Below are 19,708 nucleotides of genomic sequence, written 5' to 3'. Positions count from 1 at the left end.
ATATACAGTATACAATTATATATATATATATACACACACACACACACACACACACACACACACACACACACACACACACACTGTATATATGTATATATATGCACATATACAGTGTGTGTGTGTGTGTGTGTGTGTGTGTGTGTGTGTGTGTGTTTTATAGTAATAATAATAACAATAACAATAACAATAATAATAATAATAATAATAATAATAATAATAATAATAATATGTTACGTCCAGAGCCGTAAGGTTTCTGGGTATGCCCTAATTATTTGTTTGGGCTTTTCTTTGTCTCATTTTTTTCTCTCTCTCTCCCTGTAGAATCAGTGTCCCCACCTGTGCTTGATTAGAGCTTCACTGTGATTGGGTGATGGGAGAGGAGAGAGAGTATTTAAACTACAGCTTCCTTCAGCCCAGCAGTTGGTGGTGGCTGGATGTGTGCGGTGGCTGAGATCTTGTCCTCTCCTCCTGAAAGATTTTGTGGAATCTTATCTTGGTGTTCTCCCCCCCACTTTCTTGACTATGTTGAGATGGTTAAGATAGTATCCTTGCTTATTGTCTCTCTGATAACATCTAGGATTGAGACCTTTTTTTTGAAAGGGAAGTGTCTTTTTCTTTGTAAATATTGTAATTTAGTTATGTTTGGGGTTTAGTAGGAAGGTGGGTGCCATTTTGTTTTCAAGAACATATTTTCTCTTGGTTATATTAGTTAGGGAGTTAGCTTAGTCTGCTGTATTTTGTTTTCTTTTCTTTTGAGGTTATGTAGTTGATTTATAAAATAGGTAGTGCTGTTATGTTTGTTATTTTGGCCTTGCCCCCTTTTGAAGTCAACACCCTTCTGTTAATGTTTTCTTTGTTTTGAAATTTGTAAATAAAACTTCTCTTTTACGGATAGTGGCCGTAGTCGATGTGGGTTCTTTTTGTAGCTGTTCTGGGTTTGGAGACGCGTGAGCTCTCTGCCGTCGCACTGTCAATCACCACCAACCATTTAATTTCTGTTGCGGTCCCCCCTGGACATTTTTCGGCCGTAACAGAAATTTGGGGGCTCGTCCGTGCCTTAGCCCTTGTGAATTGCGTTTTGAGCCGTAATAGTAAGTGGTAGTGAAGGCTCGTTCGTATTCATTCATTATTTTTAAGCACGTAAAAAGAATTCGCTTGTGCATCTTTTTAATTGAAATGTGTCTACTTCGTCGCCTGACAACTGTTTGAGGTAAGTGCTTTCTTTCTTTCGCATTACACATTCAATGTTTGCCTGGCTGTTTCACTTTTGATAAGGGAGGAATATTATGTAGTGCGACATGGATTTTGATCTAACGTCGTTTGCATTATGCCCTTCGCTGGAAGTGTTTGATCGCTGTAGAAAAAAAGATTTAATTGAGATTGCAGATTTTTTTCACGTTAATATTGCTAGAGATGCGACTAAACAGGTAATCAAGGAGGAGCTGTTTGGGGAGTTAGTTAAAACTGGCGTGCTGCCGTCTGACGAGGAGGCTGTTGTTGAAACGGAGTCGGAGGCTGTGGCGAAGGCTGCAGTTTCGGGCTTTGATTTTAACATAGAAGCCACGAATCCTTGTTCTGAGCCCATGATAGCTCTTAAGTTAAAAGAGCTAGAACTGCAGTTGAAGCGGGAAGAATGTGAAGCTCAGCGAATTAAGCTGCGTATGGTAGAGGCGGAGAAAGCACGAGATATTGAGGTGCGTAAGCTTGAGCTGGAAGCTTTAAAGCTGCGCGGATCCACTCCATTGCTTCGTTCCAGCCCAATATCTACTTCACCTGTGAAAGTCACAGACGCTGTTTCTGCTCTCAACCCGAAAGTTAACTCCTCTGATTCCTCGTTTGAGTGCTCTCCTGATTTTGACGTGAGTAAATTTATTCGTTTGGTTCCACCATTTCGTGAAACTGAAGTTGACTCATATTTTACGGCATTTGAACGTATAGCTGCTAAGTTGAAATGGCCTAAAGATATGTGGGCGCTTCTCTTGCAAAGTAATTTTGTGGGGAAGGCACAAGAGGTCTCTGCCGCATTACCAATTGAGCAAGCGTTAGATTACGATGTAGTTAAGGCTGCAGTTTTACGAGCATACGAGTTAGTACCGGAGGCTTATCGCCAAAAATTTCGCTCTCATGTGAAAGCAGCCAGTCAGACATATGTGGAATTTGCCAGAGAGAAGAAAGCACAGTTTGATAAGTGGTGTAGTTCCAGTGGAATCTCCACTCTTGAGCAGCTTCAGGAGCTGATTTTGCTGGAAGATTTCAAAGCCTGTGTGCCCGAAAACGTTGTCGTGTATCTTAACGAACAAAAAGTTCAAGTGTTAACGGATGCTGCTGTTGCAGCTGATGAATTTGTCTTGACACACAGAAGCGTTTTCTCTACCACTCGTTTTTCAAAAAAACAGACTTTTATTGCAGGAAATTCTGAAGTTATTCGATCGCCTATCTCTTCTGTTAAAATGGGACAACAAGAACATGGTTCACGCCGTAGATCTAGTCCTAAGCGCACAAAGGACAATCGAGCATGTTTTTTCTGTCTTGATCCTAATCACTTAATTTCGGAATGTAAAGCGTGGAAGCAGAAAAGTGCTGCTGCTAAGTCTAAAAGTGTAGCCCTTATGCAAATACTTCCGAAGATGAATGACATCACTTCTACTACGTATCGGCCATTCATTTTCACCGGCACTGTCTCTCTTTCGTCTGAGTCAGAGGAAAGACAGATCCGGATTCTTAGAGATACGGGCGCCTCTCATTCATTTGTTTTGAGAGAAATGCTTCCTTTCTCTGCTGAATCATATACGGACACTGATGTGTTAGTTCGTGGGTTTGGCATGGGCTGTGTTAATGTTCCCCTGCATCGTGTATATTTGAAGTCGGATCTTGTCACTGGACTTGTTACATTAGGGATATGTTCACGGTTACCAGTAGATGGTGTTGATCTCATCTTAGGAAATGATCTAGCGGGTGGCCAGGTTTTTCCTCGTCCTATTGTTGTTCATGAACCGTCTTCGATCGAGATTGTTGAGCCTGACATTCAGTTGTCCTCCATATTTCCTGTTTGCGCTGTAACTCGTGCCCAGGCTCAGAAATTTGGAGATGTTCCCAATCTTTCTGATACTGTTCTGTTTTCTCAACCTAAGAAGGTAAAGAGAGTTAAACCTAAAGCTGTATCAGAAGAGACTGAATCGCCTATGTTATTCAATTTCACTTCTAAAGTAGGTAGGTCAGACTTGGCTGAGGCTCAAAATTCTGATCCTTCTTTGGCTACTTGTAGAGATGCCGTTGTGGATATCACTCAAGTACCCAAACCTAGGATAGCATATTTTTGGGATGATGGAATTTTAATGCGCACATGGAAACCTCTGCACTATAGTGCGAAGTGGCAAGAGGTACACCAGATTGTACTGCCTGCTGTTTACCGACCCCATGTATTGCAGTTAGCTCATGACAATGTGCTGTCAGGACATCTAGGGGTAACAAAAACATTTCATCGTATCATGCGGTACTTCTTTTGGCCTGGGTTGAAGTCGGATGTGTCTACCCATGTCCGCTCCTGTCATACTTGCCAGTTAGTGGGAAAACCTAATCAGATAATTCCTGTAGCTCCTTTGAAACCAATTCCCATTATCCATGACCCGTTTGACAGACTGATTGTAGATTGCGTAGGGCCGTTACCTAAATCCAAATCTGGTCATCAGTACATTTTGACTATCATGTGTACTGCAACACGCTATCCCGAGGCCATTCCTCTTCGCACCATAAAAGCAAAAAAAGTGGTGCAAGAGATTATTCGGTTTTGCTCAGTTTTTGGCCTGCCGAAGGTAATCCAATCAGATCAGGGTTCTAATTTCACTTCCAAGCTGTTCACACAAATGCTGAGTGAATTAGGAATTCAACATCAGTTAGCTAGTCCATATCATCCAGAATCCCAGGGTTGCTTGGAGAGATTTCACCAGACTCTCAAGTCGATGTTGCGTAAATTCTGCACCGAATCTGGTAGAGACTGGGTTGAGGGTGTACCTCTGTTAATGTTTGCAATCAGAGGGAGTGTTCAGGAGTCAATCGGATTCAGTCCTGCAGAATTAGTTTTTGGCCATACGGTGAGAGGTCCACTTCGGTTACTGAGTGAGCAATTGCTCTCACAGAGTTCTACATCGATACCTGTACATGAGTATGTGACTTCTGTTAAAGAACGTCTTCACCAAGCTTGTCAGTTAGCTCAGACTCATCTGGCAGAGACCCAAGCTAAGATGAAGACTTACTTTGATCGCAAAAGTGTAACTCGTGAGTTTCGGCCTGGTGATCGGGTATTAATTCTACTTCCTGTGCCTGGAACAGCCTTGCAGGCTAAATTTGTTGGCCCCTACATGATTGAGAGTAAACTCAGTGATACTAATTATGTTGTTGGCACTCCTGACCGGCGTCGTAAGACTAGAGTGTGTCATGTAAATATGCTGAAGTCATATATTGCACGAGATGTAACTTCTGATATTTCTGTTCTTAAACCGGTGTCGGTAGCACTTCTAAATACTGAGTCTCCTGAGGATGATGGGCTGGTGGTTAAAGAGGCCCAAACTTTGAGTGCATACTTGCAGAATTCAGCTATTCTAAGGGATCTGACATTACATCTGTCACATTTACCAGAAGAACAGAGTGAAGCTATTAGCAACTTAATTTCCAAGTTTCCCAATTTGTTTTCAGATATTCCTTCCCAGACAACTGTATTGAGCCATGATATTGATGTTGGAGATAGCCCGCCAATTAAACAACATCCGTATAGAGTAAACCCACAGAAACGAGACGCTATGAGATCTGAGGTAACTTATTTATTAAAACATGGTTTAGCCATTCCTAGTCAAAGCCCATGGAGCTCACCCTGTATCCTTGTGCCAAAGTCTGACTCCACTTACAGATTCTGTACTGACTATCGTAAGGTCAATGCAGTTACCAAGCCAGACTCTTTTCCTCTACCAAGAATGGAGGATTGCGTGGACAAGGTTGGCGCAGCTAACTATGTTACCAAATTAGATCTTCTCAAAGGTTACTGGCAAGTGCCATTGACTTCTCGTGCATCTGTCATCTCTGCTTTTGTTACTCCAGACTCTTTACTACAGTATTCTGTTATGGCTTTTGGCATGCGCAATGCTCCCGCTTGTTTTCAAAGACTTATGAATCGGGTATTGTCGGGTGTGACTAATACTGAAGTATACTTGGATGATGTCGTTGTCTTTTCAAACACTTGGGAAGAACATCTTAACCAATTAACTGTGATTTTTGACAGATTAACCGAGGCTAATCTGACACTCAATTTGGCTAAGTGTGAATTTGCGAAAGCTACTGTAACCTATCTTGGAAAACGTGTTGGTCAAGGGCAAGTGAGGCCTGTTGAAGCCAAGATAGTGGCTATTGTTGAGTTCCCCACACCTACTAACAAACGCGCTTTGCGCCGTTTTTTAGGGATGAGTGGCTATTACAGAAGTTTTTGTAAGAATTTTGCTGCTATTGTTTCTCCTCTCACTGATCTTTTGAGTACTTCTAGGAAGTTTGTGTGGACTCCAGAGTGCATGGAAGCATTTAATGCTGCAAAAGATCTCCTCTGCACAGCACCTGTCCTCTCCGCCCCAGATTTCTCTCGACAATTCAAACTGCAGGTTGACGCCAGCGCTACCGGAGCCGGTGCCGTCTTAATACAAGAGGATGAAGTTGGAATCGACCACCCTGTATCTTTTTTCTCCAAAAAATTCAGCAAATGTCAGCAAAATTATAGTGTAATCGAAAAAGAAGCTCTAGCTCTGTTGTTAGCCCTCCAACATTTTGAAGTCTACCTGGGTGGAAGTGGTAGCCCAATTTTGGTGTACACTGATCACAATCCACTAGTGTTTCTGAATCGCATGTCTAACACTAACCAACGATTAATGCGTTGGTCATTGATTGTGCAAGAATACCATCTGGACATCCGTCACAAGAAAGGGGCTGACAACATCCTTGCTGATGCCCTGTCTAGAGTTCATTCTTTGGATAGTTAATGTGTGTTGTAATGTTTGTATGTTAGCTTATAACCAGTAGGTGGTTATAATCTTTAGTGGTGGGGGTGTTACGTCCAGAGCCGTAAGGTTTCTGGGTATGCCCTAATTATTTGTTTGGGCTTTTCTTTGTCTCATTTTTTCTCTCTCTCTCCCTGTAGAATCAGTGTCCCCACCTGTGCTTGATTAGAGCTTCACTGTGATTGGGTGATGGGAGAGGAGAGAGAGTATTTAAACTACAGCTTCCTTCAGCCCAGCAGTTGGTGGTGGCTGGATGTGTGCGGTGGCTGAGATCTTGTCCTCTCCTCCTGAAAGATTTTGTGGAATCTTATCTTGGTGTTCCCCCCCCCACTTTCTTGACTATGTTGAGATGGTTAAGATAGTATCCTTGCTTATTGTCTCTCTGATAACATCTAGGATTGAGACCTTTTTTTTGAAAGGGAAGTGTCTTTTTCTTTGTAAATATTGTAATTTAGTTATGTTTGGGGTTTAGTAGGAAGGTGGGTGCCATTTTGTTTTCAAGAACATATTTTCTCTTGGTTATATTAGTTAGGGAGTTAGCTTAGTCTGCTGTATTTTGTTTTCTTTTCTTTTGAGGTTATGTAGTTGATTTATAAAATAGGTAGTGCTGTTATGTTTGTTATTTTGGCCTTGCCCCCTTTTGAAGTCAACACCCTTCTGTTAATGTTTTCTTTGTTTTGAAATTTGTAAATAAAACTTCTCTTTTACGGATAGTGGCCGTAGTCGATGTGGGTTCTTTTTGTAGCTGTTCTGGGTTTGGAGACGCGTGAGCTCTCTGCCGTCGCACTGTCAATCACCACCAACCATTTAATTTCTGTTGCGGTCCCCCCTGGCCATTTTTCGGCCGTAACAAATAATAATAATAATAATAATAATAATAATACTTTAAATCACACTGTGACAATGATACAAACTCTAGTTTCTCCAGCTTGCATTGTGGGTTCATCAGTAGATCACTGAGGTTTTTTACTCCAGAGTCTCCTAGTTCATTCCAGCTCAGGTTCAGTTCTCTCAGGTGTGATGGGTTTGATTTCAGAGCTGAAGTCAGGATGAGACACTGTTTCTCTGTAATACTGCAATCAAACAGACTGGAAACGAAAAGACAAAAGATAATGAATCAGACATATGATGATCATCTATATATAAAAGCTACAGTAGTCATTCAGTTTCAAACTGTCTATTTCAAAACCCAGTCACACCAACTCTATATGCTGAAAGATGCAGATTCTTTTCTTTCATTTTTTAACTAATTTATATAATGTCTCCCCTCTTTATTCTAAGCTATAAAACAGATCTCTGCATGTACACAATTAGAACATTTGGGTCAAATGCTTAAAAATAAAAATTACTTGCTAGAAAAATACAAAAACAAAAAACAGTGTGACCAATACAGAGAAAACAAAAAATGCACATCTATAAACATTGTAACTTCAGCACTGTTTGTTTTAAAGTGGATACATAAACTATAACTGCTGTACAGTATAATGGAACTAACTGAATTTTTTCCAGCTTGAATTGTGGGTTCATCAGTAGTTCACTGAGGCTTTTCACACCAGAGTCTCCTAGTTTATTCTGGCTCAGATTCAGTTCTCTCAGGTGTGATGGGTTTGTTTTCAGAGCTGAAGTCAGAGCAGAACAACCTTCATCTGTCAGATTGCAATGGCTTAACCTGCAATGGCAAAGAGGGAGAAAAAAAGAAAGTATAAGAAAAAAAAAAAACTTTAGACATACAAAGGAGGTGCACTCCTACTTATAAATGGGAAAATGTGCAAAACTCAGTATGGTGGAAGAGTCCAGCATTCTCAATAAAAGAGAAACTCTCTCATATTTTAAAGTCAACATCACAATGTCACTGCAGCTGCCATTAGAAGCTCCGCTTGCTATAGAAACAGTATTTTCGGGAGTGAAAAAAGCGCTGAAAGACAAGACTACACGTGTTCTATGAGGACAGGACTCACATCTATCACACAGCTGAAGATGCGTATCTGGATATGGTGAAAAGAGGGTTCCATGTGGAGAAAACACAGCTGACTCAATCACTAATGGAAAAACTGGAACCCACGTCTTGGGAGACTGGGGCACAACGGAAGACAAGACCTAAAAAGACCCTGAGATCGACAGACATCAGAGATCGTCTCCAGGCATACAGAAGATATCTGAAGTCTACCTAACGTTATGCCATCTACAAATGCTGGAGATTATTCACTTGTTCTATGAAAGCACACTACGTCGGACATGTGAGTTATGTTTTTTCCTATCTCATGTAAAGACAATGAACTGGGGGACCTGATCACCACGGTGGAAGCAAAGGCATCCCCCCCCATCCCCTAGGCTAGATGTCACCACTAGCTTGTTTCAGGGTCCTTTGTGTGAGACCCCTATCTTGGAAGTTCAATATGTTTGTCAGATTCTTAGGGTTTTCATTATTTGTTTGTATATTGTTCTCCACGCTGTAAAAAATTCCTGTAAATTTACATGGAAATTTAACAGCAAAATGCTGTTTTCATGTAATAGCAGTAAACTGCTGTTTTTTACAATACATTATGGGAAAACTTGTTCACTTCAGGTTGTGTGGTCGCCCAACAACAGTACAGCGTTGTAATTTAACAGTATTATAACATATTTTTTTCCACGGGCACAACTTCAAGACGACATCTTGGATTATCCGCATGAGGTAAATTTGCAGCTTTATCTGTGACTGAAATTACCGATTAACTTTATATTACATCTTACATCTAATGGAGCTTTTTTATTTAAATCACACGATTCATCTGTGTGTTTTATTCAGGCAAAGCGGTAACGTTAACTGAGAGAGCAAGTGATTTTTAGGGATTGTCCTCACATCACACACACAGGTAAGAAATTTAAATTTCATCCAGCCTGGTTATACTTTTAACATGTGCAGTGAAAATCATTTTGGATTGCGTGTCGACTCCGTTACTAAGTACTTCTAAATAAACATTTGGAAGATTTAATGAGGCCTTAGTAATTTTAATTATAATCATGTTAACATGTTTAATAATCGAGAAGAGTTACAGACATAATCCACGCTTGTGAGTTAAATGCCTGTGTTAAGTTTATGAAATGGGCACAGCTTTCATTATTTAAGTCGGTAAAAGGTAAGTGACGTCTGAACAAAATTCATAATACTTGTTTGATTACTGTGAACGTGCTTATTCAAACTGCTGCTGGCTTGATCGCAGATATATTAGCGGCATGCCAAGACGTCTTGCACTGCAATGTTTCAAATATTGTGTTTCGTTGCAGCATACCTAAGCAAAAATAAAGATATTGTAATGGAGATATTATGTCTGTTTGTCCATTTAAGGCAAGCACTTGGGGAGCTTCAAGCTCCTAAAGATATAAAGGCACAATTAAGTGCATGCAAAAGTGATTTAATCAGTTTTATAAAGCGATCCAAATGGTTCTGGGTGAAAACAGATCAAATGTAACAAATTTTTCACTGTGCTTCTAGAAATTTCTACCTAGAATCTACCTTGGGAGAACCTTGCAAAGAAGTGTAATCAAGGTTAGATTAATGATTATGCCTAGAAATTAATGTATGCTGAGAAATGTTACAGTTTGAGCTGTTCTAACCCCAAACCAATGGAATCGCATCAAAAGGATAGCTAAATCACTCGAACCATATGAATTACCTTTATTCTTCATTTATGTTTTTTTTTTTTTTTTGGTGTTTAAAGGTTTGGTCCCCATTCGCTTCTTTGCATTGCATGGGCAAAGATTTATAAATATTTTAATGTATTTTATTTTTATTTATTTGTAGATAATGTCAGTTATATAAAATTATTATCTTTACCAATAGATGTCTGCCACTCCTGCTCATCTTGAAAAGACGGGTAACCTGCCTGTGACTTCTCGTTCGATCCTGCTTGGTAAGTATATCATATTAGACATTCATGATATGATTAGTATGTGGTTAAAGGAATAGTTCCCCCTAAAATAATGTTTCTCATTTAATCAAGTTTGTGGCTTGCTTGTTTTTGGGAAACAGAAACAAACAAACACTATTCTGATATTGGATTGTCCATACAGTGTAAGTGAATATACAGTGCTGCTTGAAAGTTTGTGAACCCTTTATAATTTTCTGCATGAATATGACCTAACACATCATCAGATTTTCCTGAAAGTAGATAAAGAGAACTCAGTCAAATAAACGAAACAAAAATATTTTCTTTTCCAAGAATTTATTGAGAAAAATGATCCAGTGTTACATATCTGTGAATTTCTGTCTGACTGGATTTGTGGAGCCAAAACTCTTTAGAGAAAGGCTTTGTAACATTTATTAGCCTGATGAGCAATATCAACTCTTTTTCTGAGGTTCTCAGAGATCTCCTTTGTTCATGCAATGATACAGTTCCAAAAACATGATCACACTATGATAGATCCCTGTTGTTCAAATAAAACAGGGAACGCAGTGACACCTGACAGTTAATGCATTGGTTGAAAAACCTCTGAACAGATAGACTCGCATTTCACCTTTAAATTAACTGCTAAACCTAGAGATTCACATACTTTTGCAATGCACAGATATGTAACAATGGATCATTGTTCACAATAAATAAATACACTAAATATTTTTTCTAATATGAATATGTTGATAAAGAAGGTCAATTTATTTTTGTCCATGGAATATTAAATGGAACATGTCACTTTATTTAATATTTATGCCCCACCCAGTAGTAATTAAATTTTTTTTTTCAAAAGATTTTTCAAATTATGGCCTCTACATCTACAGCCTGAATTAGACTCTACAAACAAGAAAGCAACAACTCCTAAACCCATCCATAGGAAAATTAATGCATTGATGAATGATATTGGCATAATTGATATATTGAGAGACCTTTACCCAGATACTAAGGATTATACACATTTCTCTCCCCCACATAATGTCTAGACCAGGATTGATTATTATCTTATGTTTAACAGAGATAGGACTACAGTAAAAAGCTGTGATATTGGAACAATAGATATCAGTGATCATGCCCCAGTTTACCTAAAAGTGAAACTAGATAATAAATTTAGGGATACCTTGTGGAAATTTAATTTGAACCTTCTTAATAACCCTTCATTTAAAATATATATTGAAAATGAGATTCACTCCTAAATTGGAAAATTCTGATAATGTAGAGGTCACACCTCCAATACTGTGGGATGCTGCTTAAGCAGTATTAAGAGGCAAAATTATAGCATTTGCCTCACGTAAAAAGAAAATTCAACAAGAGGAGTTATACAAATATTCAAGATGTGTTTGAAACTCTTTATAAAAAGTTGTATTCTAAAATGCCTGATAATAGAAATGAGACTGATTTTTATTTATTTTTTTTAGACAAATTGGAATTACCGACCCTTACTGATGAGCAGAATAAATTACTGAGAGCAGAAATAACAGCAAATGAAGTGAAAAAGGCTATTAATAAATTAAAGTCTAATAAACGCCCAGGACCTGGTGGATTTACTGGGGAGTGGTATAGAGCATTCCAAAAGGAAATAATACCCATCTTGGTCCAATATATATATATATATATATATATATTATACCAAAAGAAGGACAAGATAAGCTACAATGTGGATCGTATAGACCTTTGTCTGTATTAAATGTTGATTATAGATTGTTTACATCGATTATGGCCAGAAGAATGGAAGAAATCATGCCCAACCTAATAAACCAAGACCAGTCAGGCTTCATCTGTCAGCGGCAAACACAAGATAATATTAGACGCACATTGCATGTTATGAATCATATTAGGAACAATAAATTAAAAGCAATGATTTTAAGTCTAGATGCTGACAAAGCTTTTGACTCCATTAGCTGGACATATATCTGTAAGGTACTACACAGATTTGGCTTTAATGAAACTATAATTAGAAGTATACAGCCACTTTATGATAGACCGAGTGCAAAGATGTCTGTGAAACATTTTTTTTTTCTTTTTATATTTTATGGTGTTGACTCTTTTAGTGTTCATACAAATATTTACACATTAAGTTTACTGAAAGTAAAAACAGTTGAAAGTCAGAGGACGTTTCTTTTTTTGCTGAGTTTATATATATATATATATATATGATGTATGTGTGTGTGTGTGTGTGTGTGTGTGTGTGTGTGTACATATATGTACATGTTTGCAAATATGCATATAACCTGTCATCTGAGGTTATTTTGTATGGAATTGATTTAGGACACTTGCTCTCACCCTTGATGTATACTTGATGTATAGTTTTGCTTTTTTCTATTTCTTTTTCTTTTCTTCAACATTATTTTTCTTTGTAAAAAAGAAAACTGATTATACTATGAAACAGTTTAACGAAGGATGAGTATAACTTATAGCTTAAACATACTGTGTAATTGTGCACATCCACATATTGTAAAGATAATCTTTGGTTACACTGAGCATTGTACGTAACTTGAAATATGCTATGTGATTGTTTATGATTGTACTCAATATTCACAATAAATAAAAAAATAAAATAGAATAAAAAAAAGAAATAGCTGCCCTAAAGTATTTTGAAGATGGCCGTTGAGTGAAATAGCGTGCCTTAAAGGTACTTTGACAAGAGTAATCAACAACTGTAAAATCAAACAGTATTCCTTTATATAAAAATACTAGTATGTTTACTTGATTTCAACCAAAAAAGCTGAGCTTGCTGCCAGGTTTAAATTGTTGGTAGAATAGTACAACACATAGTTCCCATAAGTAACAATTTATTTACTTAAAATGTTCAAGACATGCTGTTACACATCTGCACTGGGCAAAAATTTCCCCTCCCCACACAGCACTGAAGCACATAGACTAAGGGTTCTCTCTGCTAAAATAAAATGTTTTTTTTTTTTTTTTTTTTTTTTTAAGCAGAGATGATCTAATGTGGTAGAATAAAGATAAATTCTTTTAATTTAAGTCTCTCTATCTTTTTGAAAATTTAAAAACTATGACATAGGCTAACCATGGGCATCAATGGCTCAACTATATTCAGTAAGCTGGACATAAAATGGGGCTACCACCAGCTGGAGCTCAGCCCTAAATCAACAGAGATCACTACATTTGCGGTGCATGCATCATTAAATAAATAAACAAAATACAAGTGTATTTTCCACCAGCAAACAATACCATCACAAGATTGCCAACACTCTAGTGGAAAACGGAGGGTGTAGAAAATATCTCCGGTGATGTTACTGTTCATGCCAGTGATCAAGGAACTCACGACAAATGTCTACATATGGTCTTGGAAAAGCTGAGCGAATGTGGATTGACACTAAATCCTATAAAGTATCAGTTGAACATGAGCAAACGAATATTCATGGAAATTCTTTTGTCCGAGAAAGGAATTGGTCCAACAGAACAGAGGGTACAAGCTGTAAGGGATACAAGACAGCCAAAGACAGTATCACAGGTCAGACGCTTCCTAGGTCAGGTAGGTTGCAGTTCGCGCAATGCTGTCAGAACAACAGTGATGCTTGACAAAAAAAAAAAAAAAAAAAAAAAAAAAAAAAAAAAGGAGATTTGCTTTGAATTTGAACCAGAACAAAGATAATCATTCAGTGCACTGAAAGAACCACCAGCCAAAGTAAGCACATTAGCATATTTTGATAAAGATGTATTTGGATAAAAGTGATAGCGGATGCAAGATACAAAAGAAGATACAAAAGAAAGAGCAAACAGGCCAATATGCTGCACAAGTCATTGTCTAACAGACTGTATGCAGATAGCCTGGGTTTCCCCATGCTGCCTTGTGCGCAGCGCGATTTTATTCACGCTGCAAGGCAGCCTGGAAACCATAGACCAAATTTTCACCTCACATAGGGAACCAATCACAGAACGGGGAGGGAGCAGCAAGACGATGACACCTTCTATGCGACTCACCGAAGCAGTTTGTTTATAACTATGGATCCAGCATGGCAGCAAGTTATCATTCGATGCAGCCGTTCACATGTCGCACCTAAAAACGCGTGGAAAACGCTAGGCGCGTCACTTTCTTCTTTCCAAACCGCTCTGTAGCTTGCGCATGGAAAATGCGAACGTGTCGCAACTGCCTCGCTTCCATTATGCGCGCACATATCGCGCGTCTACATTTGAAATAAAGAACTTGAACGCGCAAAAGACGCGACATATGAACAGCCCCTTAAGCCTAGTTCAGACTGCATGATTTTAGCCCCGATTTTGACTCGCCGACAGGTTTTGAGAAATCGCCGACAAATGCCCGAAATCACAGGCAAATCGGTGCTCGTTCACATGAGTGACAATCACACAGTGTGAACTATCAAAGACGCGATCTGAGAGAATCGACACCCGTGAGATATTTGGCATGCTAAATATCTGGACCTGTCGGCGATTCAAAATCATGCCGTGTGAAAGGTGATCTGACTGAAAATCACATCGGCGATTACCTACAGCCAATGAGACAGCAACATCCAGGCCAGTGGGAAGTTAGGGGAGGAGTTACGAAGGTATAGACCACAATATCAACAAGAATAGTTTCGGCTTCTTTTCGCTGCAAATGAGTGCACATGCAATTTGTATGACAAGCTTCTTGCAGCTACCATTTTTTTATAATAATACCAGTCTCACGTGAGAACTTGCATGTCTGACCTCGCGTTGTTTCCATGTCACTTCTCGCGTGTGTTTGGTTGTGAGACGTAGTTTGCGGACCGGGACAAAGTTGACGGCGATTCTTCCTATTGTAAAGTCATGCAGTGTGAAACCCTCTGTCACCGATCCATCGTGCAGTGTGAACACAACAGCGACGGAATGCTACCCCAGATAGTCATGCAGTGTGAAAACATCTGTGACGCGATTGCTTTGAAAATCGTGCAGTCTGAACTCGGCATTAGATAGTGTTCTAAGTAGTTAAAGTTTATTTTGAAAAAAGAGCAACTTTTGGCGTTAAACCATCGCTCTGTATACGTCATCTGGTATGATTGAAACGATTGGCTATGAGCTACGCACAGGCGCATTTAATAGACATTTGTAGCGCCCAATAAACGGCTCTGGGCATTCGCAAACCACGCCTCGTGGTTCCCAGACCACGGATCTTGACGAAATCATGACGTGGTTTGGCATTAGCCAGGCTAGTATGCAGATATTCCCAGACAGAAATAGAGGCCCTGTCACTCATGTAGGCATGTGAAAGGTTGCATCTTTATGGCAGAGAATTTGAGTTAGTCACTGACCACAAAGCACTGAAGTCCCCGCTCTAAGCCCTGTGCCTGCATAGAACAGTGGTTTCTTCGATTACAGCCTTGCAATTTTAGAATTGTGTACTTATTAGGGATGCACGGTATACCAGTTGTAGAAAAAATACCTGTATATTTTTTATTTCAAACGATTCGATACTTAAAATGACTTAAATAATTACATAATATGCTTATAATATGTGAAAATAAGTCATCATTATTAGAACGTTTTTATTATTGTGATTTTTTTAACGAAATATCACCTACTGTAATATTACTATTAAAAGTAGGGCTGCAACAACTAATCGATAAAATCGATTATTATCGATAATGAAAATCGTTGACAACGATTCTCATTATCGATTAATCTGGTCTGCCCACAGTGCAAGTACAACTTAAGAGAATCACGTCAAATTACAGCACTGAATGACTCATTTCTATAGACAAATTGCATCTACAAAAAGTGTAGGAAACAGAATGAGATGCAGCAGGAGAGTTATGTGATCCCAAAATGAAAATTCCTTATTTTAAACTTTAAGCTAATAGTATAATGGCTTGCTCTGTGAGGAGCTTTGACAGATCCGTTCAGATCCTCAGCATGAAAACTTTAAGTTTACGGTCATATCCTTATCTGTAAATGTCACAAACTCACACAAGCATTTCCATTTATGCATAAAAGTTCATTCTGACAGTCTATGTTAAGTATAAATCTTTACTTAATGAGCACACTGGAACACAGACAGGGAGACAATTAATACTCAGAGCAAAAACATTCATTATGCTGAAATGTCGTTGAATGTTAAATTTAGATTTAAAATACAACATATAGTGCACATATTTATGGAGGTTATGAACTGTAAAGTAGTGCTGTGACCAAGTGGCCAGCCGCAGACAGATCAATTTAGCCTTCTCAAGTCATAACAAGCCAACTAATCGATTAATAAAATATATATATATATAATTGACCAACTGATCAATTAACAAAATAATTGTTAGTTGCAGCCCTAATTAAAGTAATGTATTTTTTTTTTTAAACAAATTAACAATACTCACGTCAATGCATTGAGTTTACAGTGTTTATCCTGCAGCAGAGCAGCCATCTCATTCACTCGTGTGTCTCCTAGTTCACGTTCACTCAGATTCAGATGTCTCAGGAGTAACGGGTTTTTACCCACAATTCCTCTCAGATACTGACAGGCTTTATCTGCAGCAGGACCCAAAAACCTGCAGAAGAAACAATAAAGCATCTTATGCAGCAATGAAGAAGTATTAGCATATTATGAAAATTTCAGCTGTATTTATGTTGTATTATTTCATCACATCTCACCTCAGTAATTTCAGTTGACAGTTTGGATCCTGTAGTAAATCATTGAGCTCCTTCACTCCTGATTGTCCAGGATCATTTCCTGTGAGATCCAGTTCTATCAGGTGTGAAGGGTTTGATCTCAGAGCTGAAGACAGAGCTTTATAACCTTCTTCAGTGATACTGCAGTCTGAGAGTCTAGATAAGAGAAGTTTTAAATTATAAAAAATATATATCAGATGATCATAATAATAAATAAAAAAAAACTTTACTGCCAAGAATGTTTATATACACAAAGAATTTTCTTGGCAACTGGAGCTTCCAGTGCAGAAGAAAGTAAAAACATAGTGTAGACGTAAATAAGAATTACACAGGTATTAAAGCAAAAAAGGGAAAAAAAAAAAAGCATCTTATGATAAAATAAATAAAAAAAGATAAAACTCAAAGTGATTTAAAAAAAATCAATAATAATTTGTACTACAGAGGTAGCACAGAAGAACACAAAAGTGGCTTTTAGGTGCATTTTTAGACATTTAATGAGGCTCAGAGGTGGCATAAGTGTAAATAAATTCATAAATTAATGTTGGGATAAATGTTTTAAATATAAAATTATAAATATAGAAATATTAAATGTTTTAAATAACAAATTAAACATTACATTGAAACTACATCAGCCAGCAGGTGGCGGCAATAAATAAATGGATATAAATCGATAAACATGAATCACTAGATTTGTTCAAAAATGCATTTTCATTTATAAATGAAACACCACTGTTTTTCTTTTAGAGATGCACAGCGGCTGAGCTGTTACTTATTTGGAAGTATTTTCATTGACAAAAGAGTAAAATCAGGCAGTAGAGTTATAGTCAGTCAACGTCACTTAATATAAATTTCTTGTTTACTAAACTGTTGTATTAAATCAATACTACATTTACAAACTCTCTTAACAATGGTTTAAATCTGTTACACTTATGATCTGTGGGCACACAATGGTCTATAAGAAGTTCTGCTCTGTGTTCTCTACTAATTACCGAATGATGAGAAATGAAAGATGAAAAACAACACTGATAAACGAAAACAGAACATTAAATGATACAATACAGAAGTAGAAAAACATATATAGCGGGGAAAATAAGTATGTGACACATCAGCATTTTTATCAGTAAGGGAATTTCTAAGTGGACTATTGACAAAATTTCCACCAAATGTAGCCATCAAACCAAATATTGAATTCATACAAAGAAATCAGAACATTTAAGTATACAAAGTTGAGTCATAATAAATAAAGTGAAATGACACAGGGAATAAGTATTGAACACACTTTATTTAATACTTTGTAGAAAGCCTTTGTTGGTGATTACAGCTTCTAGACACCTCTTGTATGGAGAGACCGTCGAGAGAGTCTGCATTGCTCAGGAGTGATTCTGGCCCATTCTTCCACACAAACGGTCTTTAAATCTTGAAGGTTCCTTGGGCCTGGAACTCTGATCTTCAGTTATCTTCATAGATTTTCTATGGGATGTAGGTGAGGTGATTGACTGGGCCATTCAAGCAATTTGATTTTCTTTCTTTGAAACCACTTCATTGTTTCAATTAGTACTGATAGGGGGCAGGGTTTCTCTCTCATATATAGATACCCCATTGGACTGCTCCAAGCACATAGATGCGTCCGCCATATCGCAGCGGTCCACTTGACGTCATTCACCATACTATAGGTTAGCAGACCAACGGCTGTGCAGGACTGTGATATTTCAAATATTCAGTGATTACTATGGTGATTTACACAGATCTATGGGTGAATGACATCAAGTGGACCGCAGCAAAATGGCGGACGGTTTACGTATAAAGGCCCATAGAAACAGTCGCTAATGAGGCATCTACATAAACATATCTATGCTCAATACTGACAGATTTCAGGTGATCTCCTGGATTTCTATGTCATTTTGCACCTTATTATCTTCATGTATTCAATACTTATTCCCTGTGTCATTTCACTTTATTATGACTCAACTTAAATGTTCTGATTTGTTTGTATGAATTCAATATTTGGCTTGATGGCTACATCTGGTGGAAATGTTGTGTCAATAGCCCACTTAGAAATCCTCTTACTGATAAAAATGCTGATGAGTTCTATTATTTTTCCCCCCGTTGCAACAAGTATATTATTGAATTAATAACACATCAAAAGACTTTTAAAATAAAAAATATATACATTTTATTATCTCTTTTAAGTGGTGAAAAAAACATACTACTTTAACAGGTGTTTTTTTAAGCAAGTAATTAAGTTATCAAAAGAGAATGCTAGTAATAAAATCAGTGGTTCACTGAACTCACCTGAGTTTCTCCAGTGTGCAGTTTTTATTTTCTAATCCATTTTGGAGTTTCTTCACTCCTGAATCCTGCAGATTATTGTTGCTCATGTCGAGCTCTTTCAGACTGGGGTTTGATCTCAGAACTGTAGCAAGAGCTGAACAGCTTTCCTCTGTTAGACCACAATCACACAGCCTAAAATATGGAATATGAGGAGTTTTAAAAAAAGAAACAAACAACAAAACAAAACAAAACAAAAAACTAAGTACTTGATGCAATATTCAGTGACTACTGAGAATTACTGTTTTGGTCACCTAATTTCATTTTAATTTTCAATTTCAAGATATTTTAAATGCACAATAATAAATTAAAATATCACTTACATTAGTGTGTTGATTTGACAGTGTTTGTCCTGTAGCAGAGCCACGATCTGATTCACTAGTGTGTCTCCTAGTTCACGTCCACTTAGATTCAGTTCTCTTAGGAGTAACAGGTTTTTACCCACAATTCCAGTCGCATACTGACAGGCTTCATCTGCAGCTGGACTCAAAAACCTACAGAGAAGATGATGAAGCAATATTCAAATCAATTAAACTTGGTTCAATCAGTAGAGAGTTTGTTTCCTTGAAATGTAACTCTGATGCAACAACAAATTGTGCAGCTTATTCTATTTAACATTTATTTGAATATTTCACCAGCATATGATTTATATTGTATAATTAACATGTCTCACCTCAGTGTCTTCAATTGACAGTTTGGATCCTGTAGTAAATCACTTAGTTCCTTCACTCCTGATTGTCCAGGATCATTTCCTGTGAGATCCAGCTCTATCAGGTGTGAAGGGTTTGATCTCAGAGCTGAAGCCAAAGCTTT

The 19,708-nt window shown here is 37.8% G+C and overlaps 1 protein-coding gene across 1 annotated transcript in view; it reads right to left on the bottom strand.

The window, feature by feature from the left end:
• Nucleotides 1–19,708, bottom strand: part of LOC141337967 (uncharacterized) — a 117,558-nt gene that overhangs the window by 977 nt on the left and 96,873 nt on the right. The window contains 5 exon segments of the mRNA XM_073843540.1: nt 6,946–7,123; nt 7,531–7,704; nt 16,276–16,446; nt 16,550–16,723; nt 18,860–19,030. Of these exon segments, the coding sequence (XP_073699641.1) occupies nt 6,946–7,123; nt 7,531–7,704; nt 16,276–16,446; nt 16,550–16,723; nt 18,860–19,030 (868 nt within the window).

The sequence above is a fragment of the Garra rufa genome, chromosome 7 (assembly GCF_049309525.1).
Source record: "Garra rufa chromosome 7, GarRuf1.0, whole genome shotgun sequence".
Classification (NCBI taxonomy): domain Eukaryota; kingdom Metazoa; phylum Chordata; class Actinopteri; order Cypriniformes; family Cyprinidae; genus Garra; species Garra rufa.
The sequence above is the reverse complement of the archived record's forward strand: the minus strand, read 5'-3'. Positions and strand labels throughout refer to the sequence as shown.